The sequence below is a fragment of the Pelophylax lessonae genome (genome assembly GCF_965119305.1).
Source record: "Pelophylax lessonae genome assembly, chromosome: 2".
Taxonomy (NCBI): domain Eukaryota; kingdom Metazoa; phylum Chordata; class Amphibia; order Anura; family Ranidae; genus Pelophylax; species Pelophylax lessonae.
The window spans coordinates 19,125,160-19,148,125 of record NC_138769.1 but is presented as its reverse complement, the minus strand read 5'-3'; the positions used below and the strand labels follow the sequence as shown (position 1 = coordinate 19,148,125).

The 22,966-nt window shown below is 47.1% G+C and overlaps 1 protein-coding gene across 1 annotated transcript in view; it reads left to right on the top strand.

Moving 5' to 3' along the window:
- Positions 1-3,773: 3,773 nt before the first annotated feature.
- Positions 3,774-22,966, top strand: part of SPICE1 (spindle and centriole associated protein 1) — a 70,349-nt gene continuing 51,156 nt past the window's right edge. The window contains exons 1-5 of the mRNA XM_082247264.1: positions 3,774-3,813; positions 5,255-5,350; positions 7,804-7,851; positions 16,368-16,514; positions 19,769-19,871. Of these exons, the coding sequence (XP_082103390.1) occupies positions 5,255-5,350; positions 7,804-7,851; positions 16,368-16,514; positions 19,769-19,871 (394 nt within the window). The 5' untranslated portion in view covers positions 3,774-3,813. The remainder of the gene's footprint in view (positions 3,814-5,254; positions 5,351-7,803; positions 7,852-16,367; positions 16,515-19,768; positions 19,872-22,966) is intronic.

Genomic DNA, 22,966 nt, shown 5'->3' with positions numbered 1-22,966 from the left:
CCATGCCTATACCATCACCTGTGCCATGCCTGTACCATCACATGTGCCATGCCTATACCATCACCTGTGCCATGCCTATACCATCACATGTGCCATGCCTATACCATCACCTGTGCCATGCCTATACCATCACCTGTTCCATGCCTGTGCCATGCCTTTACCATCACCTGTGCCATGCCTGTGCCATGCCTATACCATCACATGTGCCATGCCTATACCATCACCTGTGCCATGCCTATACCATCACCTGTGCCATGCCTGTGCCATGCCTATACCATCACCTGTGCCATGCCTGTGCCATGCCTATACCATCACATGTGCCATGCCTATACCATCACCTGTGCCATGCCTATACCATCACCTGTGCCATGCCTGTACAATGCCTATACCATCACCTGTGTCATGCCTATACCATCATCTGTGCCATGCCTGTACCATGCCTATACCATCACCTGTGCCATGCCTATACCATCACCTGTGCCATGCCTGTACCATGCCTATACCATCACCTGTTCCATGCCTATACCATCACATGTGCTATGCCTATACCATCACCTGTGCCATGCCTATACCATCACCTGTGCCATGCCTGTACCATGCCTATACCATCACCTGTGCCATGCCTATACCATCACCTGTGCCATGCATGTGCCATGCCTATACCATCACCTGTGCCATGCCTGTACCATCACATGTGCCATGCCTATACCATCACCTGTGCCATGCCTATACCATCACCTGTGCCATGCCTGTACCATCACCTGTGCCATGCCTATACCATCACCTGTGCCATGCCTGTACCATCACCTGTGCCATGCCTATACCATCACCTGTGCCATGCCTGTACCATGCCTATACCATCACCTGTGCCATGCCTGTACCATGCCTATACCATCACATGTGCCATGCCTATACCATCACCTGTGCCATGCCTATACCATCACCTGTGCCATGCCTGTACAATGCCTATACCATCACCTGTGCCATGCCTATACCATCACCTGTGCCATGCCTGTACCATGCCTATACCATCACCTGTGCCATGCCTATACCATCACCTGTGCCATGCCTATACCATCACCTGTGCCATGCCTGTACCATCACATGTGCCATGCCTATACCATCACCTGTGCCATGCCTGTACCATCACATGTGCCATGCCTATACCATCACCTGTGCCATGCCTGTACCATCACATGTGCCATGCCTATACCATCACCTGTGCCATGCCTATACCATCACCTGTGCCATGCCTATACCATCACCTGTGCCATGCCTGTACCATGCCTATACCATCACCTGTGCCATGACTATACCATCACCTGTGCCATGCCTGTGCCATGCCTATACCATCACCTGTGCCATGCCTGTACCATCACATGTGCCATGCCTATACCATCACCTGTGCCATGCCTATACCATCACCTGTGCCATGCCTGTACCATCACCTGTACCATGCCTATACCATCACCTGTGCCATGCCTATACCATCACCTGTGCCATGCCTGTACCATGCCTATACCATCACCTGTTCCATGCCTATACCATCACATGTGCTATGCCTATACCATCACCTGTGCCATGCCTATACCATCACCTGTGCCATGCCTGTACCATGCCTATACCATCACCTGTGCCATGCCTATACCATCACCTGTGCCATGCCTGTGCCATGCCTATACCATCACCTGTGCCATGCCTGTACCATCACCTGTGCCATGCCTATACCATCACCTGTGCCATGCCTGTACCATTACCTGTGCCATGCCTATACCATCACCTGTGCCATGCCTATACCATCACCTGTGCCATGCCTGTATAATGCCTACACCATCACCTGTGCCATGCCTATACCATCACCTGTGCCATGCCTGTACCATGCCTATACCATCACATGTGCCATGCCTATACCATCACCTGTGCCATGCCTGTACAATGCCTATACCATCACCTGTGCCATGCCTATACCATCACATGTGCCATGCCTGTACCATGCCTATACCATCACCTGTGCCATGCCTATACCATCACATGTGCCATGCCTATACCATCACCTGTGCCATGCCTATACCATCACCTGTGCCATGCCTATACCATCACCTGTGCCATGCCTGTGCCATGCCTATACCATCACCTGTGCCATGCCTGTACCATCACATGTGCCATGCCTATACCATCACCTGTGCCATGCCTATACCATCACCTGTGCCATGCCTGTACCATCACCTGTACCATGCCTATACCATCACCTGTGCCATGCCTATACCATCACCTGTGCCATGCCTATACCATCACCTGTTCCATGCCTATACCATCACATGTGCTATGCCTATACCATCACCTGTGCCATGCCTATACCATCACCTGTGCCATGCCTGTACCATGCCTATACCATCACCTGTGCCATGCCTATACCATCACCTGTGCCATGCCTGTGCCATGCCTATACCATCACCTGTGCCATGCTTGTACCATCACATGTGCCATGCCTATACCATCACCTGTGCCATGCCTATACCATCACCTGTGCCATGCCTGTACCATTACCTGTGCCATGCCTATACCATCACCTGTGCCATGCCTATACCATCACCTGTGCCATGCCTGTATAATGCCTATACCATCACCTGTGCCATGCCTATACCATCACCTGTGCCATGCCTGTACCATGCCTATACCATCACATGTGCCATGCCTATACCATCACCTGTGCCATGCCTGTACAATGCCTATACCATCACCTGTGCCATGCCTATACCATCACATGTGCCATGCCTGTACCATGCCTATACCATCACCTGTGCCATGCCTATACCATCACATGTGCCATGCCTATACCATCACCTGTGCCATGCCTGTACCATCACATGTGCCATGCCTATACCATCACCTGTGCCATGCCTGTACAATGCCTATACCATCACCCTTGCCATGCCTATACCATCACCTGTGCCATGCCTGTGCCATGACCTCAAAGTAACGCAATTTTTTTACTGCGTTTTTTGCCGCGAAGCAATACCTATTACATTTTTCTTTTTGCGCCCCCCCAAAAATTTTGAGCACCAGCCGCCACTGTTTTCAGAGGCGTGTTTTTCTGCCATTTTCACACGATTCAATCGCTGGGCTGCCTTTAAGGACGAATGGCACCCAAATACGCGTGGAGATTCTTCCCATTCATTGAATAGGTGATGCGGCTCTGTGGGCGGAGCCATGTAGAGCTAGGGGTTACCACCTCTCCCTTTAATCCAGGACACATATGAATTACACAGGTTCTGAGGCTGATATAATGCACATAAGCCACTGAGTATAATTACCACCTTAATCAGCCACAGAACCTGTGTAATAATAATCTGTGTCCTGGTTAAAAGGGATGAGGTGACAACCCTAAGTACAGCTTTGCAGTTAGGAAGAGCCAGGTAAATGTGTAATATTCAGAAAGTACTGCAGCGCCACCTGCTGGCTGGATATGAAGCGCACACCGCTATTCTCCTTACTAAACAAGCTGTGATTGTTGAACACAAAAATAAAAAAATGTAAAAAAAACTATAAAGACACCGCACATCCCCCACCACACATCTGGGGGGTCATGTGACTTCCACTGAGGCCGAAAATGAAGTCACGTGTGTTTGCAGGAGGTTCGGTGTATTGGTCACTCGTGGAGGGGGGGGGGGGGAGGAGATTCCGGGGGTCACCTGGGTTAGGAGGCGGGGCCCGCCGTACAGCTGACTGACAGTTGCTGGGGCGTTGTTATGGTAACAGGCGGAAGTGACATCATTCCCGGTCCTCCGGCGCGGATTGGAGGCTGGAGCGGCGGTAATGTTCAATCCCCGGACTGTATGAGAGAGCGGAGAGAGCGGAGGAGAGGACGGTGAGGGAAGGGAGGTGTACCGGGGGGAGGGGGTGGTTGATGGAAGATGAGTGTTCTGTGTAGGGTTGTCACCTCATCCCTTTATAGCAGCACACAGATTATTATTACACAGGTTCTGGGGCTGGTTAAGGTGGTAATTATACTCACTTAGTACCTTATCTGTGTCCTGGTATAAAGGGATGAGGGGTGTCCCCAGTTCTGGGGGTCACCGGAACATCTCTGGGGTCTGGGTCATCCTTTCAGGGATCCTGGAGGTCTCACTGGTTGTTGCTTTTATTGGTTTACATTGTGAGTCTCACTGGTTGGCGTTGGGGAGTGTTACTGGTTAGCAATGGAGGTGTCACTGGTTTGCGTTGGTGGGTGTCACTGGTTGGTGTTGGGGGGGTGTTACTGGTTAGCAATGGAGGTGTCACTGGTCGGTATTGGTTGTTGTTACTGGTTCACAATGGAGGTGTTACTGGTTTGCGTTGGTGGGTGTCACTGGTTGGTGTTGGGGAGTGTTACTGGTTAGCAATGGAGGTGTCACTGGTTGGTGTTGGGGAGTGTTACTGGTTAGCAATGGAGGTGTCACTGGTTGGCGTTGGGGGGGTGTTACTGGTTAGCAATGGAGGTGTCACTGGTTGGCGTTGGGGGGGTGTTACTGGTTAACAATGGAGGTGTCACTGGTTGGCATTGGGAGGGGGGGTGTTACTGGTTAGCAATGGAGGTGTCACTGGTTGGTGTTGGGGTTGTTTCTGGTTAACAATGGAGGTGTCACTGATTGGCGTTGGGGAGTGTTACTGGTTAGCAATGGAGGTGTCACTGGTTTGTGTTGGTGGGTGTTGCTGGTTAGCAATGGTGGTGTGACTGGTTGGCATTGGGGGGGGTGTTTGTGGTTAACAGTGAAGGTGTCACTGGTTGGCGTTGGGGGGTGTTACTGGTTAGCAATGGAGATGTCGCTGGTTGGCGTTGGTGGGTGTTACTGGCTAAGAATGGAGGTGGTTGAAGGGTTCCCATGGGTTGGGTGTCAGGTCTGTTTGGGTGTTGGGATTCTAGGATTTCATTGATTAGTTTTGGGGATCTGAGGGGTCAGTAGCTGGTTATGGGGATTTGAGGGTGTCAGGGGTTGAAGGGTTACTGGTGGATGTTGGGGGTTATGAGTATTTCACTGGCAGGGCACTGAGGGTGTCACTGGGGAGTGGAGGGGAACTGGTGGAAGTCAGGGTTCCGGGGATGTCAGTGATGGGGGGGGGGAGGGGGGTTCATCAGTGGGTTTTGTAGATCTCAGGGTGTGATTGGTGAGTGTAAGGTATTGGGGTGTCCCGATCAGGTGGGGGTGGGGTGGCGGGATCAGCAGTAGCTTTGTGCTGGAAGATTACAGATCTCCCTCTTTTCTCCTCCTGACAGATGTCTGTACGGCACAGTCGCCCCGGTCTGAGCGGTCGCCCCAGTCAGAAGAAAACCACCAATAGGAAGAGAACACAAGTGCGGCAGGCGTGGGATGTGAGTGATCTGGGGGTGTGGGGATCCGGTGCAGAGGACACTGACTTCATGTTCTATGAGAAGAACGGATAGTCACTTCCTTAAAGGATAATGAAACCCAAACACAAAAATGTGAAATGTTGCAGCTTACAGTCCTTGGATGTGGTGGCTGCATTAGTTTTCTTTTTTCCCCAAGCTAATAACATTTACAGAAAATTCCTGCCAGAAATGCGGTGCCCTCTTCACTTCCTGTGAGCTGCATTGAAGAATATCTTTCTTCCTGATTATCCTATTTAAACTACCTTTACCCTAACCCCCCCCAATGGAATGGAGAGGAAGAGATGCAGAAGAGATAGTCCACATCAGGAGGGCAGCCTAGGGTGACAACCATGGCCCCCTCCATAGATACAGCGGAGGAGTGACGTAGCCACTCAGGGACAGGACGTGTGTTATGTGCAGAATTACCCGGTGGAAAGATGGCCAGAGAAGCTTGAAAAAAAGAAAACTAATTCAGCCACTACACCAAGGATTAGTAAGCTGCAAAGCTGTTGGCACACTATGGGCTAAACCCAATGAGGTGCATGCCACTCAAAGGACTTAAAGATTTTATTTACAACTAATAGTTTTACTGAGTTCCAGGAGTACAGCTATCACTATACTCCTGGCACTCTGACAGGAGAGACTTTGTATTCTCACACACAGCATCTCTGCCCGCCCCCACTTTCTACTGTCCATTCATAGAAGGCTTTGTAAAATGTGCTGGTATACTGTTGGTTAAATCAATAAGGCGCATTCCACCTAATTACTCTTATTTACAGTTTTACTGAGTGCCGGGAGTATAGCGATAGCTGACAGGAGAGACTTTGTATTCTCACACACAGCCTCTCTGCCCGCCCCTACCTTCTGCTGTACATTCACAGAAGGCTTTGTAAAATGTGCTGATATACTGTTGGGTAAATCCAATGAGGGCATGCCACCTAATCACTCTTATTTACAGTTTTACTGAGCACTGGGAGTATAGTGATAGCTGACAGGAGAGACTTTGCTTTCTCACGCACCGCATCTCTTCCCGCCCCTACCTTCTACTGTCCATTCACAGAAGGCTTTGTAAAATGTGCTGGCATACTGTTGGTTAAATCCAATGAAGGCATGCCACCTAATCACTTTTATTTACAGTTTTCCTGAGCGCTGGGAATATAGCGATAGTGTAGAGGAGAGACTTTGTATTCTCACGCACCGCATCTCTGCCCGCCCTCACCTTCTACTGTCCATTCACAGAAGGCTTTGTAAAATGTGCTGGCATACTGTTGGTTAAATCCAATAAGGCGCATGCCACCTAATCGCTTTTATTTACAGTTTTACTGAGCGCCGGGAGTATAGCGATAGCTGACAGGAGAGACTTTGTATTCTCACACACAGCATCTCTGCCCGCTCCTTTCTTCTGCTGTACATTTACAGAAGGCTTTGTAAAATGTGCTGGCATACTGTTGGTTAAATCCAATAAGGCGCATGCCACGCCAGGAGTATAGCGATAGCTGACAGGAGAGACTTTGTATTCTCACACACAGCCTCTCTGCCCGCTCCTTTCTTCTGCTGTACATTTACAGAAGGCTTTGTAAAATGTGCTGGTATACTGTTGGTTAAATCCAATAAGGTGCATGCCACCTAATCACTCTTATTTACAGTTTTACTGAGCGCCGGGAGTATAGCAATAGCTTACAGGAGAGACTTTGTATTCTCACACACAGCCTCTGTGCCCACCCTTGCCTTCTGCTTTCACAGAAGGCTTTGTTTTTTTTGTAAATGATTTCACGTAATACATAGCGCATTGTGATTGGGCAGTAGGAGGGGCGGGCACAGCAACTGCAACCAACTCTGCAGCTGCTGGGACCTAGAAGGTTTAGTATTGGAGCTCTGAAAATGTAGCAATAGCTGTACTCCCAGCACTCAGGAAAAATGTAAACTGTTAAATAAAAAGATAAGTCCACAGGGTGGCATGCACCTCATTGGATTTACCCCATAAATATCCAGCACATTTTACAAAGTGGCTGAATTTTGGGGTTTCAGCTTTAATCTTTGCTTTTGCCCTGCATTGCTTTACCGACGAAGAGCACAGCAACGGGTTCTCTTAATGAAGTCTTGCCCAGGCACAAATACTTGCCCTCCTTTCATCCCCGGCTGTTCTATTTGGCCACCAGGTGGAACAGGACGGGGGGCCCTGTGTTGGTAATCTGTTGCTGAAGTTGTAGCTAACACAGGGCTTTGGACTTCCCTGATTGGCCCAGAACTGTCACATGTTCCTTCGTACCTGGAAGTACCAGCTAGGTTAGGACTTGGCTCCAATGGGATCCAAAACTTGTGAAAATGCTGAGACTTCCCCACTGCTCCTGTCTGTGTTATTTCCCTCATCTATACATGTAGTACCTGCAGGATATGTATGTGATCAATGACCCCATCACTTGCTGTGTTTTCAGAGCTCCGTTCAAGATCTCAATGTACACCGGGCTACCCCAGAGGAACTGGTGAGTGATTGTAGTAATCTTCATGGAGGTTTACTTTATTGTTATGTGATTTATATAAGCTGAAATCCATTATCCTTATTATTATCACATATAACGTTTAAACAGGGAGATCACCAGCTGATGCTTTTTAATGCCCTTGTTTTAACCACTTTACAACCGCCTGCTGCAGTTATACTGCGGCAGGCATCCGCTGCTGCGCAAACCGCTGTAGGTATGAGTCGGTCACGCGCAGGCAGCTAGGGGTGAGTCGGGCCGGCGCGCTCCCGCCCCCGCTTGTCAGTGAAGAAGCCGATGCACAGGGAGGCGGCTTCAATTGCCACCGGACCCCCGCGATCGCTCCCCCGCTGAGAGAGAAGGAGGTGTACGCCAAGTGGTTTCGGCTGGTGGAGGATCCTTGTTTCATCTACATTGCACAGTGCACTTTCTGGATGGCCGGATGTCGGTTCATCTCATTTAACCAGTTTTACTGCGGCAGGCGGTCCCTCCTGCGCGGACTGACATAGGACTACAACGGTCGCGCGCCTGGCGCTAGGGGGCGGCGCGCGCTCCCGCCCCCACTCGGCAGCGGGGATGACAATGCAGGGGGCTGGTGGCCGCGAATGTCGCCAGCCAACCGCGGTCGCTACCCGCTGAGAGAGGACGGCCAGCTGTTGTAAACACAGCCGACCGTTCTTCTCCCTGGAATGACCACAGAGCTCCTGTGATCCTTCTATATAGGAACACATGTCTCTATGATCATTTCACAAGCCACGCCCCTAGGTACACCTTTAACCCCTTGATCACCCACAATGTTAACCCCTTCCCTGCCGGTGTCATTATTACAGTAACAGTGCATATTTTTAGCACTGATTACTGTAGTAATGTCACTGGTCCCCCCCCAAAAATGTTAGTCGGGGGTCCGAACTGTCCTCCGCAATGTGGCAGTCCCGCAAAAAATCACAGATCACCATCATTACTAGTAAAAAAAAAAAAAAAAAATACAATAAAAATGACATAAATCTTTCCCGTAGTTAGTAGCTGCGATAACTTTTGCGCAAACCAATCAAAATACGCTTATTGCGATTTTTTTTTTTTTTTTTTTTTTTTTTTTTTTTTTTTTTTTACCAAAATACCAAAAATATGTAGCAGATAACAAATTGGACTAAAATATAAAAAAAAAAAAAAGGAAAATCAAATTTCTTTTAACATTTTAGGCCAATTTGTTTTCTGCTACATATTTTTGGTAAAAAAAAATCGCAATAAGAGTATTTTGATTTGTTTTTCATTTTTTTTATTGGGCATGTTTTATATAGCAGAATGTGAAAATTAAAGTTTTTTTTTTTTTTTTCAGAATTGTCGCTCTGTTTTGGTTTATAGCGCAAAAAATAAAAATCGCACAGGTGATGAAATACCACCAAAAGAAAGCTCTATTTGTGGGAAAAAAAGGACGTCAAATTTATTTAGGTACAGCGTCGCACGACCGCACAATTGTCCCTTAAATTAACACAGTGCCGAATCGCAAAATATGTCCTGGTCATTAAGGGTGCAAATCCTTCTGGTCCAGAAGTGGTTAAACAGGGGAATCACCAGCTGATGCTTTTCGATACCCTTTTTTTAAAGTGATTGTAAAGTTTTGTAAAGTTTTTTTTTTTTTTAAATAAAATACCAAGCATGTTATACTTACCTCATCTGTGCAGTTGGTTTCACATAGAGCAGCCCGGATCCTCCTCTTCCCCGATCCCTTGCTTGAGCTCCTGGCCCCTCACTCCTTTTGAGTGCTCCCAAAGCAAGCAGCCTGCTATGGGGGGCACCCGAGCTGAGCTGCAGCTCCATTCAGAGACAAGGCTGCTGTTCAGCCCCGCCCCTTCTCTCTCTTGCTTGGCTGAGTTTGATTGACAGCAGCGGGAGCCAATGGCGCCGTTGCTGTGTCTCAGCCAGGAGAGAGATACCTGAGGCACTCGAGGATAATGCTGGATAGAGAGGGGGCTCAGGTTAGTATTAGGGGGCTGCTACACACAAGGCTTTTTATCTTAATGCATAGAATGTATTCAGATAAAAAAAACCTTCTGATTTTACAACCACTATAACTTGATATGTCTTAACCACTTTACCACTGGAGGATTTTGCTGTCTTACGTCTGGGCCACTTTTTGCGATTCGGCGCTGTGCGACTTTAACTGACAATTGCGCGGTCGTGCGACGCTGTACCCAAACGAAATTTACGTCCTTTTTTCCCCACAAACAGAACTTTCTTTTGGTGGTATTTGATCACCTGTGCGATTTTTACTTTTTGTGCTATAAACAAAAAAAGAGCGACAATTTTGAAAAAATAACAATATTTTTCACATTTTTTTTATATGAAATTCCCCCCAAAAAAATGTAAAAATCAAAATTTTTTAAAATTTTTGGCCAATTTGTTTTCTGCTACCTATGTTTGGTAAAAAAAAATCACAATAAGCGTATTTTGATTGGTTTGCGCAAAAGTTATTGCGTTTTCTAACAAAGGGAAAGATTTCTGTAATTTTTGGTGTTTTTTTTTTTAACGCGTAATGGCGGCGATCTGCGATTTTTTTTTTTTTTTTTTTTTTTTTTTTTTTTTTGCGGGACTGCGACATTGCGGCGGACAGATCGGACCCTTGACTGACATTTTTGAAACTTTTTTGGGGGTACCAGTGACATTACTGCAGTAATCAGTGCTATATATATGCTCTGTTACTGTAAAAATGACACTGGCAGGGAAGGGGTTAATTTTTTTGGAGAGGGAAGGGTTAATGTATGCCTGGGGCTTACTGACGTGTGGGGGGGGGGGGGTGACTGTGTGACACAGGGACAGATCGGAGTGTTCAGCAGTGATCTGTCACTCCCTGTCACTTGGGAGATCCGCCCGCTTGTGTTTACACAGGCAGGCGGATCTCCACACTAGATCCCCGACGATCAGGGCAGAGCAGTGGCGATCGCCGCTGCTCCTCCCCTGGCCCGACTCCCGCTGTGAATGAATACAGCGGGAGCGAGCCTCCGGCGGCGCGCAGCGCCGCCCACAAGGGGGAGTGTCCGACGACGTAGGTCTACGTCGTCAGACGATAACGAGCCACTCTGCCGCAGTAGTACTACGGTACTCAGTGGCACAGTGGTTAAAGTAGTTGTAATCAGCCTGAATCACTTCTGACAAGTTTTCCTGACACCAAGAGATAAAAGGGTGACCGCGGAGGGAGCTCCAGCACACAGCCTGTGATTGGCAGACTCAGCTCTGTTTCGTGTGCTGTGTAGATGGGGGGTGTGTCCCTTCCCATCCAGTCAGCTCTCAAGTTCTCAATGAGTTCTGTAGTGTGTAATGTCAGCTCTCTGCCTCCTGTTTTCTGAAAGCTCAGACAAGCTTTCTAAATTCTGAACAGATGTAGAGAAGAGAGGGTTGTAGATAAACGGGCCATTAAGCCAGGGCTGGACAAATCTCAGGAGCCAGGTAGCTACAATGCTCCTTTAAAAATGACAGCTAGTGCCAAACTTTTTCTATAGTTGTTAGTAATGGGGGTGATTCTGGTAACTGCTTGTAAAATGACGGACTGGCGGAAACCCTATGGTTCTGGGAGGACATCATATGCCGCCCCCCCGAGAACGCGCCTCACGTGGCCGCTCTGGTACGATACGTCACCTGCTATGTTCGGTGGACACAGCGGATGACTAATCGCTGTACCGGCCTGCTGCCAGTGTCATGTGTTTGCTGTGACCAATCACAGCAGATTACATGACAATTGTAAACAATGGATGGCTTCCTTTCATGCCATTCATTGTATACAATTGTGTTGCTAGCTGTAATTAGTCACATTGATCACATGGTACAGAGAGAGCCAATCACAGCCCATTTGTACCATGTGATTAGCTGTGACCAATAACAGCTAATCCCAACAATACACAATGTCTACACACTGTCATTCAGTAAAAATATTTGCTGATAGCAGTGGAATTCACTGCTATAACCAATTATAGTATGTAAAAAAAAACGCTGATCAACCCCCATAGTGGTACAGTGTTACTATGGTAACAATGTATTTCTCTGGTCACAGTATGTAAAAAAAAAAAAAAAAAAAATATATTTTAACCACTTCTCGCCCAACAATGTCATATGACGTCACAGATTTTGAATGGTGATATCTGAATGATGGGTTCACCTGCAGGCATAATTCAGATATCTTCTTTGTCAGACTGCAATTCCTTGCACTGTAGAAATTATCATAATGGCTATTCGGCCGCTTGATTGTTTTTACAGGCGGCGGGAGGGGACACCCCCCCCTTCTTGCCGACCCCTGGTGTATCTACCAGCTCTCTCGTGCGACCAGTAAGCCTGAGAATGATTAGGCCGGCGGCGGCCGTTAACCATAGAGCTGACCAAGGATCCGATGGTCCCTGGTCATCTCTATGACCTTCGGAGGCCGTGCGTATCGTTATGACGTCACGTCTGGCCTCAGCAGTTGTACTTGTAAACACTGCCGTTGCCTCAGCTAGGAAGCTGAGATCGTGTGTGTTTTTTTTTTTTGTTTGGGCTTCCAGCCTAGAGGAGAGATGTGGGGTGTTATAGACCCCCACATCTCTATGTAAAGAGGACCTGTCATGCCCCGTTCCTATTACAAGGGATGTTTACATTCCTTGTAATAAGAATAAAAGTGATAATAAAAAAATGTAAAGGGAAATAGTCAAAATACAAAAATAAAAGTAAAATAAACAATAAAAGATTAAAGCTCCCCTGTCCTCGCATGCTCACACGCAGAAGTGAACACATACGTACGTCGCGCCTACATATGTAAATGGCGTTCAAATCACACATGTGAGATATCGCCGTGATCAATAGAGCGAGAGCAACAATTCTAGCACTAGACCTCCTCTAAACTCTAAACGGGTAACCTGTAAATTTTTTTAAAGCATACAGTATCTCACAAAAATAAGTACACCCCTCACATTTTTGTAAATATTTTATTATACCTTTTCATGTGACAACACTGAAGAAATGACACTTTGCTACAATGTAAAGTAGTGAGTGTACAGCTTGTATAACAGTGTAAATTTGCTGTCCTACACACAGCCATTAATGTCTAAACCGCTAGCAACAAAAGTGAGTACACCCCCTAAGTGAAAATGTCCAAATTTGGCCCAATTATCCATTTTCCCTCCCTGGTGTCATGTGACTCGTTAGTGTTACAAGGTCTCAGGTGTGAATGGGGAGCAGGTGTGTTAAATTTGGTGTTATCGCTCTCACTCTCTCATACTGGTCACTGGAAGTTCAACATGGCACCTCATGGCAAAGAACTATCTGAGGATCTGAAAAAAAGAATTGTTACTCTACATAAAGATGGCCTAGGCTGTGAGAAAATTGCCAAGACCCTGAAACTGAGCTGCAGCACGGTGGCCAAGACCATACAGCGGCTTAACAGGAGTGCACGTGCTCAGCGTCATATCCAGAGGTTGTCTTTGGGAAAAAGACGTATGAGTTCTGCCAGTATTGCTGCAGAGGTTGAAGGGGTGGGGGGTCAGCCTCTCAGTGCTCAGACCATACGCCGCACACTGCATCAAATTGGTCTGCATGGCTGTCATCCCAGAAGGAAGCCTCTTCTAAAGATGATGCACAAGAAAGCCCGCAAACAGTTTGCTGAAGACAAGCAAACTAAGGACATGGATTACTGGAACCATGTCCTGTGCTCTGATGTGACCAGGATAAACTTTGGTTCAGATGGTGTCAAACCTGTTTGGCAGCAACCAGGTGAGGAGTACAAAGACAAGTGTGTCTTCCCTACAGTCAAGCATGGTGATGGGAGTGTCATGGTCTGGGGCTGCGTGAGTGCTGCCGGCACCGGGGAGCTACAGTTCATTGAGGGAACCATGAATGCCAACATGTACTGTGACATACTGAAGCAGAGCATAATCACCTCCCTTGGAGACTGGGCTGCAGGGCAGTATTCTAACATAACAACCCAAAATACACCTCCAAGACTAAAGAAGCTGAGGGTAAAGGTGATGAACTGGCCAACCATGTCTCCAGACCTAAACCCTATTGAGCATCTGTGGGGCATCCTCAAACGGAAGGTGGAGGAGCGCAAGGTCTCTAACATCCACCAGCTCTGTGATGTCATCATGAAGGAGTGGAAGAGGACTCCAGTGGCAACCTGTGAAGCTCTGGTGAACTCCATGCCCAAGAGGGTTAAGGCAGTGCTGGAAAATAAGGGTGGCCACACAAAATATTGACACTTCGGGCCCAATTTGGACATTTTCACTTAGGGGTGTTCTTACTTTTGTTGCCAGCGGTTTAGACATTAATGGCTGTGTGTTGATTTATTTTGAGGGGACAGCAAATTTACACTGTTATACAAGCTGTACACTCACTACTACTTTACATTGTAGCAAAGTGTAATTTCTTCAGTGTTGTCACATGAAAAGATAGAATAAAATATTTACAAAAATGTAAGGGGTGTACTCACTTTTGTGAGATACTGTACATAATGTTTGGGGGTTCTGAGTAATTTTCTTACAAAGAAATTATGATTTTTATGTAGGAGAGGAGTGTCGGAATTGGCCTGGGTGGCAAGTGGTTAAAAAATGGTATTAATTTTTTTTTGTTACATTCTGTCACCAGTTATATGATGATGATGCTGTACTGCACTGGTCACAGTATGCCATATTTATTTTGTTCATTGACGGACACAGCTTCAGATCTTCATAACCTTTGGGTTATACTGCCCCCTACAGGAGTAGGACACTATGCAGAAAAAAAGTCTGCCTACGCCAAAGGGCAGTCCCAGGGGGTATACGCCCTCTCTCAGCTATAGGCACTCCAGTTTTTTTCTGTCTAGTCAGGAGTAAGGACCTAGTTCTTTGCTGGGATCTTTGGTCCTGGCAATTTCTTCTTTTTAGATGGAAATTATTTTTTCTTTTCTCATGTCCATCCCTGGCCTTGTGTGTAACATCACATGGGATGATTGAGCGAGGAGGGCCAGCTGGGATCCCATGAAGCCCAGGCAGGCAAGGGGGGCAAGTGCTATGGGGGGTATAAAGGGGAGCAATGCTGTGGGGGTAATGGGAAGGGGGGCAAGTGCTGGTGGGAAGGGGAGATGTGATGTAAAGGGGGGACAGTGCTGGGGGGGGGGGTGATGTGAAGGGGGGCAGTGCTGTGGGGGGTAGAGATGAAAAGGGGGCATTGCTCGGGGGGGGGGGTTTGTAATGTGGGGCAGTGCTGGGGGGGGTTGTAATGTGGGGGGGGGTTGTAAAGGTGGGCAGTGAGGGGTTTGTAAAGGGGGGCAGCGCTGTGGAAGGGGGGTGATGTAAAAGGGGTGAGCTGTGGGGGTTGATGTAAAGGATGGTAGTGTTGGGGTGGGGGGAAGAGTTAATGTGAAGGAAAACTGAGGTGGGGGGGGGGCCTGAGGACACTGATGTAAGAATGGGATTGTGATATATAAAATGAGGAGTTGTGATGGGCAGGATCTGAGACACTCCACAAACATGCGATTCGGACCTCTGTTGGAAGAATATTTTACTGATCAGACCTCGGTGAATTTTAATTCATTCCCCCTGCTCTAGGGGGTGCTGTCATTATTGTAGGCTGTGATAACTTGAGTGTCCATGTGTTTGATCACTACCTGTGCCCAGACTGGGGAACTTTGGGTTCTCAGGATAATTCACCAGCGTGCTGCTTGATTTCCGAGGATGGGTAGCAATATCTTGCACACCTTTCGGCCTCCCTCATCCTTGTACCCCAGGCTGTGACCTATAGTTACCCTAATCAAATGGCTGGATGTAAACAAACACCGGAGGCCCCAGTCATCAGATGGAGGTGTGTACACATCGGGTCGAGGTGTGTACACATCGGGTCGAGGTGTGTACACATCGGGTCGAGGTGTGTACACATCGGGTCGAGGTGTGTACACATCGGGTCGAGGTGTGTACACATCGGGTCGAGGTGTACACACATCGGGTCAAGGTGTGTACACATCGGGTCAAGGTGTGTACACATCGGATGGAGGAGGTGTGGACACATCGGATGGAGGAGGTGTGGACACATCGGATGGAGGAGGTGTGGACACATCGGATGGAGGAGGTGTGGACACATCGGATGGAGGAGGTGTGGACACATCGGATGGAGGAGGTGTGGACACATCGGATGGAGGAGGTGTGGACACATCGGATGGAGGAGGTGTGGACACATCGGATGGAGGAGGTGTGGACACATCGGATGGAGGAGGTGTGGACACATCGGATGGAGGAGGTGTGGACACATCGGATGGAGGAGGTGTGGACACATCGGATGGAGGAGGTGTGGACACATCGGATGGAGGAGGTGTGGACACATCGGATGGAGGAGGTGTGGACACATCGGATGGAGGAGGTGTGAACACATCGGATGGAGGAGGTGTGAACACATCGGGTCGAGGTGTGGACACATCCTGGAGAGGCTGGGCTGGTGTAGGTCAGGAAAGGGGGCGAAATGGGTAAACAATCTTTCCAGATTTTAGCTTTAGGCAATGTCTGTTTTTTCTTACATTTTTGTCTGTTTTCTAGGCCCACAGACACGAGATACACAAATCTAAGAATCAGCTGCTGGCGCAGTGGGAGCTTCAGAAGAAATCCCTAAGGAAGAAGTGGAGGAAACAAAATGGAGGAGCTGCAGACCCGATGGAGGAGAGGCGGCTGGCCCTGATGATGGAGGTATTGGAAGAGTGTTTTCACAATATTAACTGGTTGCCGACCGCCCGCCACATTTTTTACTGCAGCAGTGCGGCTTCCTGCGTCGGTCGCGCACCTGCAGCTAGGGGCCGAGCATGTGGCGGCGCGCACCCGCCCCCACTCTGCAGCGGGGACATCGATGCACGGGGCAAGCGGCTCCGATTGCCGCCTGATATTCGAGATCGTTCCCCGCTGAGAGAGAAGAACGGTCGGCTGTTGTAAACACAGCCAACCGTTCTTCTCTCTGGAATGATCACAGAGCGCCTGTGTTCCTTCTATATTGGAACACATGTCTCTGTGATCATTTCACAAGCCACGCCCCCCCACAGTTAGAAACACGTCCCTAGGCTTACATTTAACCCCTTGATCACCCACTGTGTTAACACTTTCCCTGCCAGTGTCATTACAGTGACAGTGCATATTTTTAGCACTGATTACTGTAGTCATGTCACTGGTACCCCCAAAAGTGTCAGAAATGTCAGTCAGGGGTCCGATCGGTCCGCCGCAATGTCGAAGTCCCGCTAAAAATCGCAGATCGCCGCCATTACTAGTAAAAAAAAAAAAAACAATAAAATCTTTCCTGTAGTTAGTAGATACGATAAATTTTGCGCAAACCAATCAAAATATGCTGATTGCGTTTTTTTTCTTTTTTTTTTTTACCAAAAATATGTAGCAGAAAACAAATTGGCCTAAAATGTTAAATTTTGATTTTTTCATTTTTTTTATTGGGACTGTCATATAGCAGAATGTGAAAAATATTGTTTTTTTTTTTTTTTTCAGAATTGTCGCTCTTTTTTTGTTTATAATGCAAAAAATAAAAATCGCACAAGTGATCAAATACCACCAAAAGAAAGCTCTATTTGTGGGGAAAAAAATCTATTTTATTAAGGTACAGCGTTGCACGATCGCGCAATTGTCTGTTAAATTAACGCAGTGCCAAATCGCAAAATATGGCCTGGTCATTAAGGGGGAAAATCTTCCGGTCCAGAACTGGTTAAAAACGTCTTTACCGTTTTGATGAGTTGGGGGGGGGGGGGTGCTTAGGAAGTGAAGGGACCAGGGAAGGCAAAATTACACTCACTGGCTACTTTATTAGGTACACCTGTTTAATTGCTTGGTAACGCGAATTGCTAATCCGCCAATCACATGGCAGCAACTCAATGCATTTAGGCATCTAGACGTGGTGAAGAAGGTTTGCTGAAGTTCAAACCGAGCTTTAGAATGGGGAAGAAAGGGGATTTAGGTGACTTTGAACGTGGCATGGTTGTTGGTGGCAGACGGGCTGGTCTGAGTATTTCTGGGATTTTCACACACAACCATCTCTCGGGGTTACAGAGAATGGTGGGAAAAAGAGAAAATATCCAGTGAGTGGCAGTTGTGTGGAGGAAAATGCCTTGTTGATGTCAGAGGAGAATGGGCAGACTGGTTCCAGATGATAGAAAGGCAACAGTAACTCAAATCACCACTTGTTATACCCAAGGTGTGCAGAATACCATCTCTGAACACACAACACATCAAACCTTGAAGAAGATGGACCACAGCAGCAGAAGACCACACCGGGTGCCACTCCTGTTAGCTAAGAACAGGAAACAGGCTACAATTCACACAGGATCCCCAAAATTGGACAATAGAAGATTGGAAAAACGTTGCCTGGTCTGATGAGTCTGGATTTTAGCTGAGGTATTCAGATGGTAGAGTCAGAATTTGGTGCATGTATCCATCCTGCCTTCTATCAATGGTTCAGGCTGGTGGTGGTGGTGGTTTAATGATGTGGGGGAGGAGGGGGTAATGGTTCAGGCTGGTGGTGGTTGTGTAATGGTGTAGGGGAGGAGGGGGTAATGGTTCTGGCTGGTAGTGGTGGTGTAATGGTGTCGGGGATATTTTCTTGGCACACTTTGGACCCCTTAGTACCAATTGAGCATTGTTTACATGCCACGGCCTACCTGAGTATTGTTGCTGACCATGTCCATCCCTTTATGACTACAGTGTACCCATCATCTGATGGCTCCTTCCAGCAGGATAATGCATCATGTCACAAAGCTCCAATCATCTCACCACTGGTTTCTACACCATGACAATGAGGTCACTGTCCTCCAATGTCCTCCACACTCACCAGAGGTCACTGTCCTCCGAAGTCCTCCACACTCACCAGAGGTCACTGTCCTCCGAAGTCCTCCACACTCACCAGAGGTCACTGTCCTCCGAAGTCCTTCACACTCACCAGAGGTCACTGTCCTCCGAAGTCCTCCACACTCACCAGAGGTCACTGTCCTCCGAAGTCCTCCACACTCACCAGAGGTCACTGTCCTCCGAAGTCCTCCACACTCACCAGAGGTCACTGTCCTCCGAAGTCCTCCACACTCACCAGAGGTCACTGTCCTCCGAAGTCCTCCACACTCACCAGAGGTCACTGTCCTCCGAAGTCCTCCACACTCACCAGAGGTCACTGTCCTCCGAAGTCCTCCACACTCGCCAGAGGTCACTGTCCTCCGAAGTCCTCCACACTCGCCAGAGGTCACTGTCCTCCGAAGTCCTCCACACTCGCCAGAGGTCACTGTCCTCCGAAGTCCTCCACACTCACCAGAGGTCACTGTCCTCCGAAGTCCTCCACACTCACCAGAGGTCACTGTCCTCCGAAGTCCTCCACACTCACCAGAGGTCACTGTCCTCCGAAGTCCTCCACACTCACCAGAGGTCACTGTCCTCCGAAGTCCTCCACACTCACTAGAGGTCACTGTCCTCCAATGGCCTCTACACTCACCAGATTAGGTCACTGTACTCCAATGGCCTCCACAGTCCACACTCACCACATCTCATCCAATAGAGCACCTTTGGGATGTGGTGGAACGGGAGATTGGCATCATGGATGTGCAGCCAACAAATCTGCAACAACTGTGTGATGCTATCATGTCACTATGGAGCAAAATCTCTGAGGAATGTTTCCAACACCTTGTTGTATCTATGCCACCAAGAATGAAGGCAAAAGGGGGTGCAACCCGCTACTAGCAAGGTGTACCTAATAAAGTGGCCAGTGAGTGTACGCAGATTCAACTGGTAAAAGCAATGTCATTAATAAACATTTTCGTATTTTGGGCTATATAATTCTATGCTGCTGCTTTGTTGTTCTTTGCACATGTGAATTGATAACAGTAATCAGAAAGACTTGTACAGTATGGATTCGATCATCAGAAGTAGGTGAGGTGTTTATTCTGTGTGAATTGTTTTTCTCTTGTTAGATTCTTTCTGATCAGTATCAGATGAAGGATGTCCTGGAGCGATCAGACCGTGCCATGTCTGTGGTGAAAGACCTCTTTGGGGACGCCCCCCGCAGGCACACAGGTGACACTGCTACTAGAACTGACATTCTGTAATCTTCCAGTTATCAGAACTTTTCAGGCTAATTTAGATGTTCTAAAGTTTGTTGTATGGAGGAAAACAGCGCACATCTGTGAGGTATCTTTATACCCTCAATAAAAAATCGCCAAGTTTTTTTTCTTTTTTTTTCCTTTTTGTAGAAGGAAAACCTAAAGGCTTAGGGCAAAGAAAAAAAACAAAGAAACCGCGCTCTTACATCCTCATTTAAATGATAGAGAATACATAAAAGTTGCGTGTATTTTCTATAATTTAAATGAAGATATTTTTATGTATTTGTCTGTTCACTATTGTTTATTCACTATGGTGATACGCAGGGCTTGACAAATTTGCTTGAAATCTAAGAGCCAGCTAAAAAAGTTAGGAGCCAGTTTTTTTTCGCGGATGCCGAATGGCCGGCTCCTGTCAGACTGGCTGCCATACACACGGGCCCAGTGGCGGGCAGTTTTTAATGAACCGGCTGATTTTGCCCGGCATTCGACACGTGTGTACTTGGTTTACTTCTTCTGAGAGATATTAAAGGAACACTCCAACCACCGTGACCACTTCAGTGATTTGAAATGGTCATGGTGGTAGGAGTCAGAAACGCTGTACATGCTGGGATATCTACCGTTATGTGCTGGGGGCTTGGATTCACCCCTAGTACATGTGACTTACTGCTGGCGGCTACTGCTGGTGGCCATGGTGGTAGGAGTGTGAAACACTGCACATGCTGGGATATCTACAGTTATGTGCTGGGGGCTTGGATGTCACCCCTAGCACATGTGACTTACTGCTGGCGGCTACTGCTGGTGGTGATGGTGGTAGGAGTCAGAAACACTGCACATGCTGGGATGTTTACAGTTATGTGCTGGGGGCTTGGATGTCACCCCTAGCACATGTGACTTACTGCTGGCGGCTACGGTGGTAGGAGGTAGGAGTCAGAAACACTGCACATGCTGGGATATCTACAGTTATGTGCTGGGGGCTTGGATGTCACCCCTAGCACATGTGACTTACTGCTGGCGGTCACTGCTGGCGGCCACTGCTGGTGGCTACTGCTGGCGGTCATGGTGGTAGGAGTCAGAAACACTGCACATGCTGGGATAATTACAGGTATGTGTATGTGCTGGGGGCTTGGATGTCACCCCTAGCACATGTGAATTACTGCTGGCGGCTACTGCTGGCGGAAAGTATGAGGAGCGACACTGGAGGAAGCATGCAGAGCTGATGCTTCCTGTATCTCTTGGTCTCCTGGCAGGCGGAGTGCATTTGATATCACTCCGCCTGTTACAGGATGGAGCTGGAACTATACAGGAAGCATCGGCTCCGTTCTATCACAGCTGGCACAGACAGCCGGAAAATCACGCGGCACTTGCGGGTGACCAGGAGACTTGGGATGTCTGGTGACACGACACCTGCCGCAGGCAATTAGCTGCCTGGTGCCCAGGCGCCAGGCAGCTAATTGGGCCTGGGGTTTGTCAAGTCCTGGTGATATGTATTTTATGATGTAAGAGCGCGGTTTCTTTGTTTCTTTTTCACAGTATAGGTGCTTTTTACACTTTACAACACGCAGCTCTTTATTTTAGTTTATTTGTTTTTTAGTTTTTGATTTGCACGGGTTTAGAACCTATTGGGTTCCTATATTTTCTTTTATTCAGGGCAAAGAAAAATTGTGTACTGTATGTGATAGTTTTTTTTTTTTTTTTTTTTTAATTTCTTATTTATATAGAAGAATAAAGCACCCAGCAGAGAATGCAGCAGAAATGTTCTTAATGAATGGAAGCCATTCATTGTGTACAATTGTAAGGGGGTTGGTGAAATTCTCGCGCTGTCTTTATTATATATTTGGTTATCTCCTTTAATGCTGCAGGTACTATTATTGGTAACCTACACAATACAAGTACTTATAGTTGGGGGGGAGTACCGCGCTTTAAAGGTGCCTAATGTAAAATTAATTAAATCATATAAATATATATGTGAAAAAGTGCCTTAATGCTTCTCATATAATGTTCACAAAATATGCATCACAGTATACAAAATAAATAAAATTCAATCAAATATAAATCCTCCAATTCATAAACAATTAGGTGGTAAAACCTGCTGAATAAAATTAATATTCCTTAAGACAACAGTGCATATATAATATAGAGTGACAAATAAATATATATATATATATATATATATATATATATATATATATATATAAACTACTTAATACGTGTTCATCTAATAAAATTATTATTGTGCTCTTAAATAGGTGGTTTCAATATAAAGTGCAAAAGTGTACTTTAAAATCAATGTATGAATATATGGTGATCAACCAAATCTTCTTATCCAAATTTCACATGCAGGTGCTCTTTTGTGCGGTGCCCACTAGGTGTCCTAAGCGCTCACCTCAATGCTCTTTTAAAAAAGCCTTAAATTGTATGCCTCAGCGTACTGCTCCTTCCTCCTTCTTGACGTTTGGGTACCATAATAAATTATCGATTTTCCTCCCTTATATATGCAGCAATATGCCAGGGGTTATCTGCGGACCTTTGTGTCTCCAAAAAAAACAAAGCGGGCCAAAATAGTGAAGTACGTCCCGTATATTTTATTAAATAAATAAGGGTAACACTCACATTGTATATCGTCTTGTTCAGAGCATAACAAACAAATCCTTGCCTATACATCACTTCCGGTTGGCTATCCTACGCGTTACGCTGCGTACCCACGAAGATCCCTGGAAGAAGCTGCGTGGGTACGCAGCGTAACGCGTAGGATAGCCAACCGGAAGTGACGTATCGGCAAGGATTTGTTTGTTATGCTCTGAACAAGACGATATACAATGTGAGTGTTACCCTTATTTATTTAATAAAATATACGGGACGTACTTCACTATTTTGGCCCGCTTTGTTTTTTTTGGAGACACAAAGGTCCGCAGATAACCCCTGGCATATTGCTGCATATATAAGGGAGGAAAATCGATAATTTATTATGGTACCCAAACGTCAAGAAGGAGGAAGGAGCAGTACGCTGAGGCATACAATTTAAGGCTTTTTTAAAAGAGCATTGAGGTGAGCGCTTAGGACACCTAGTGG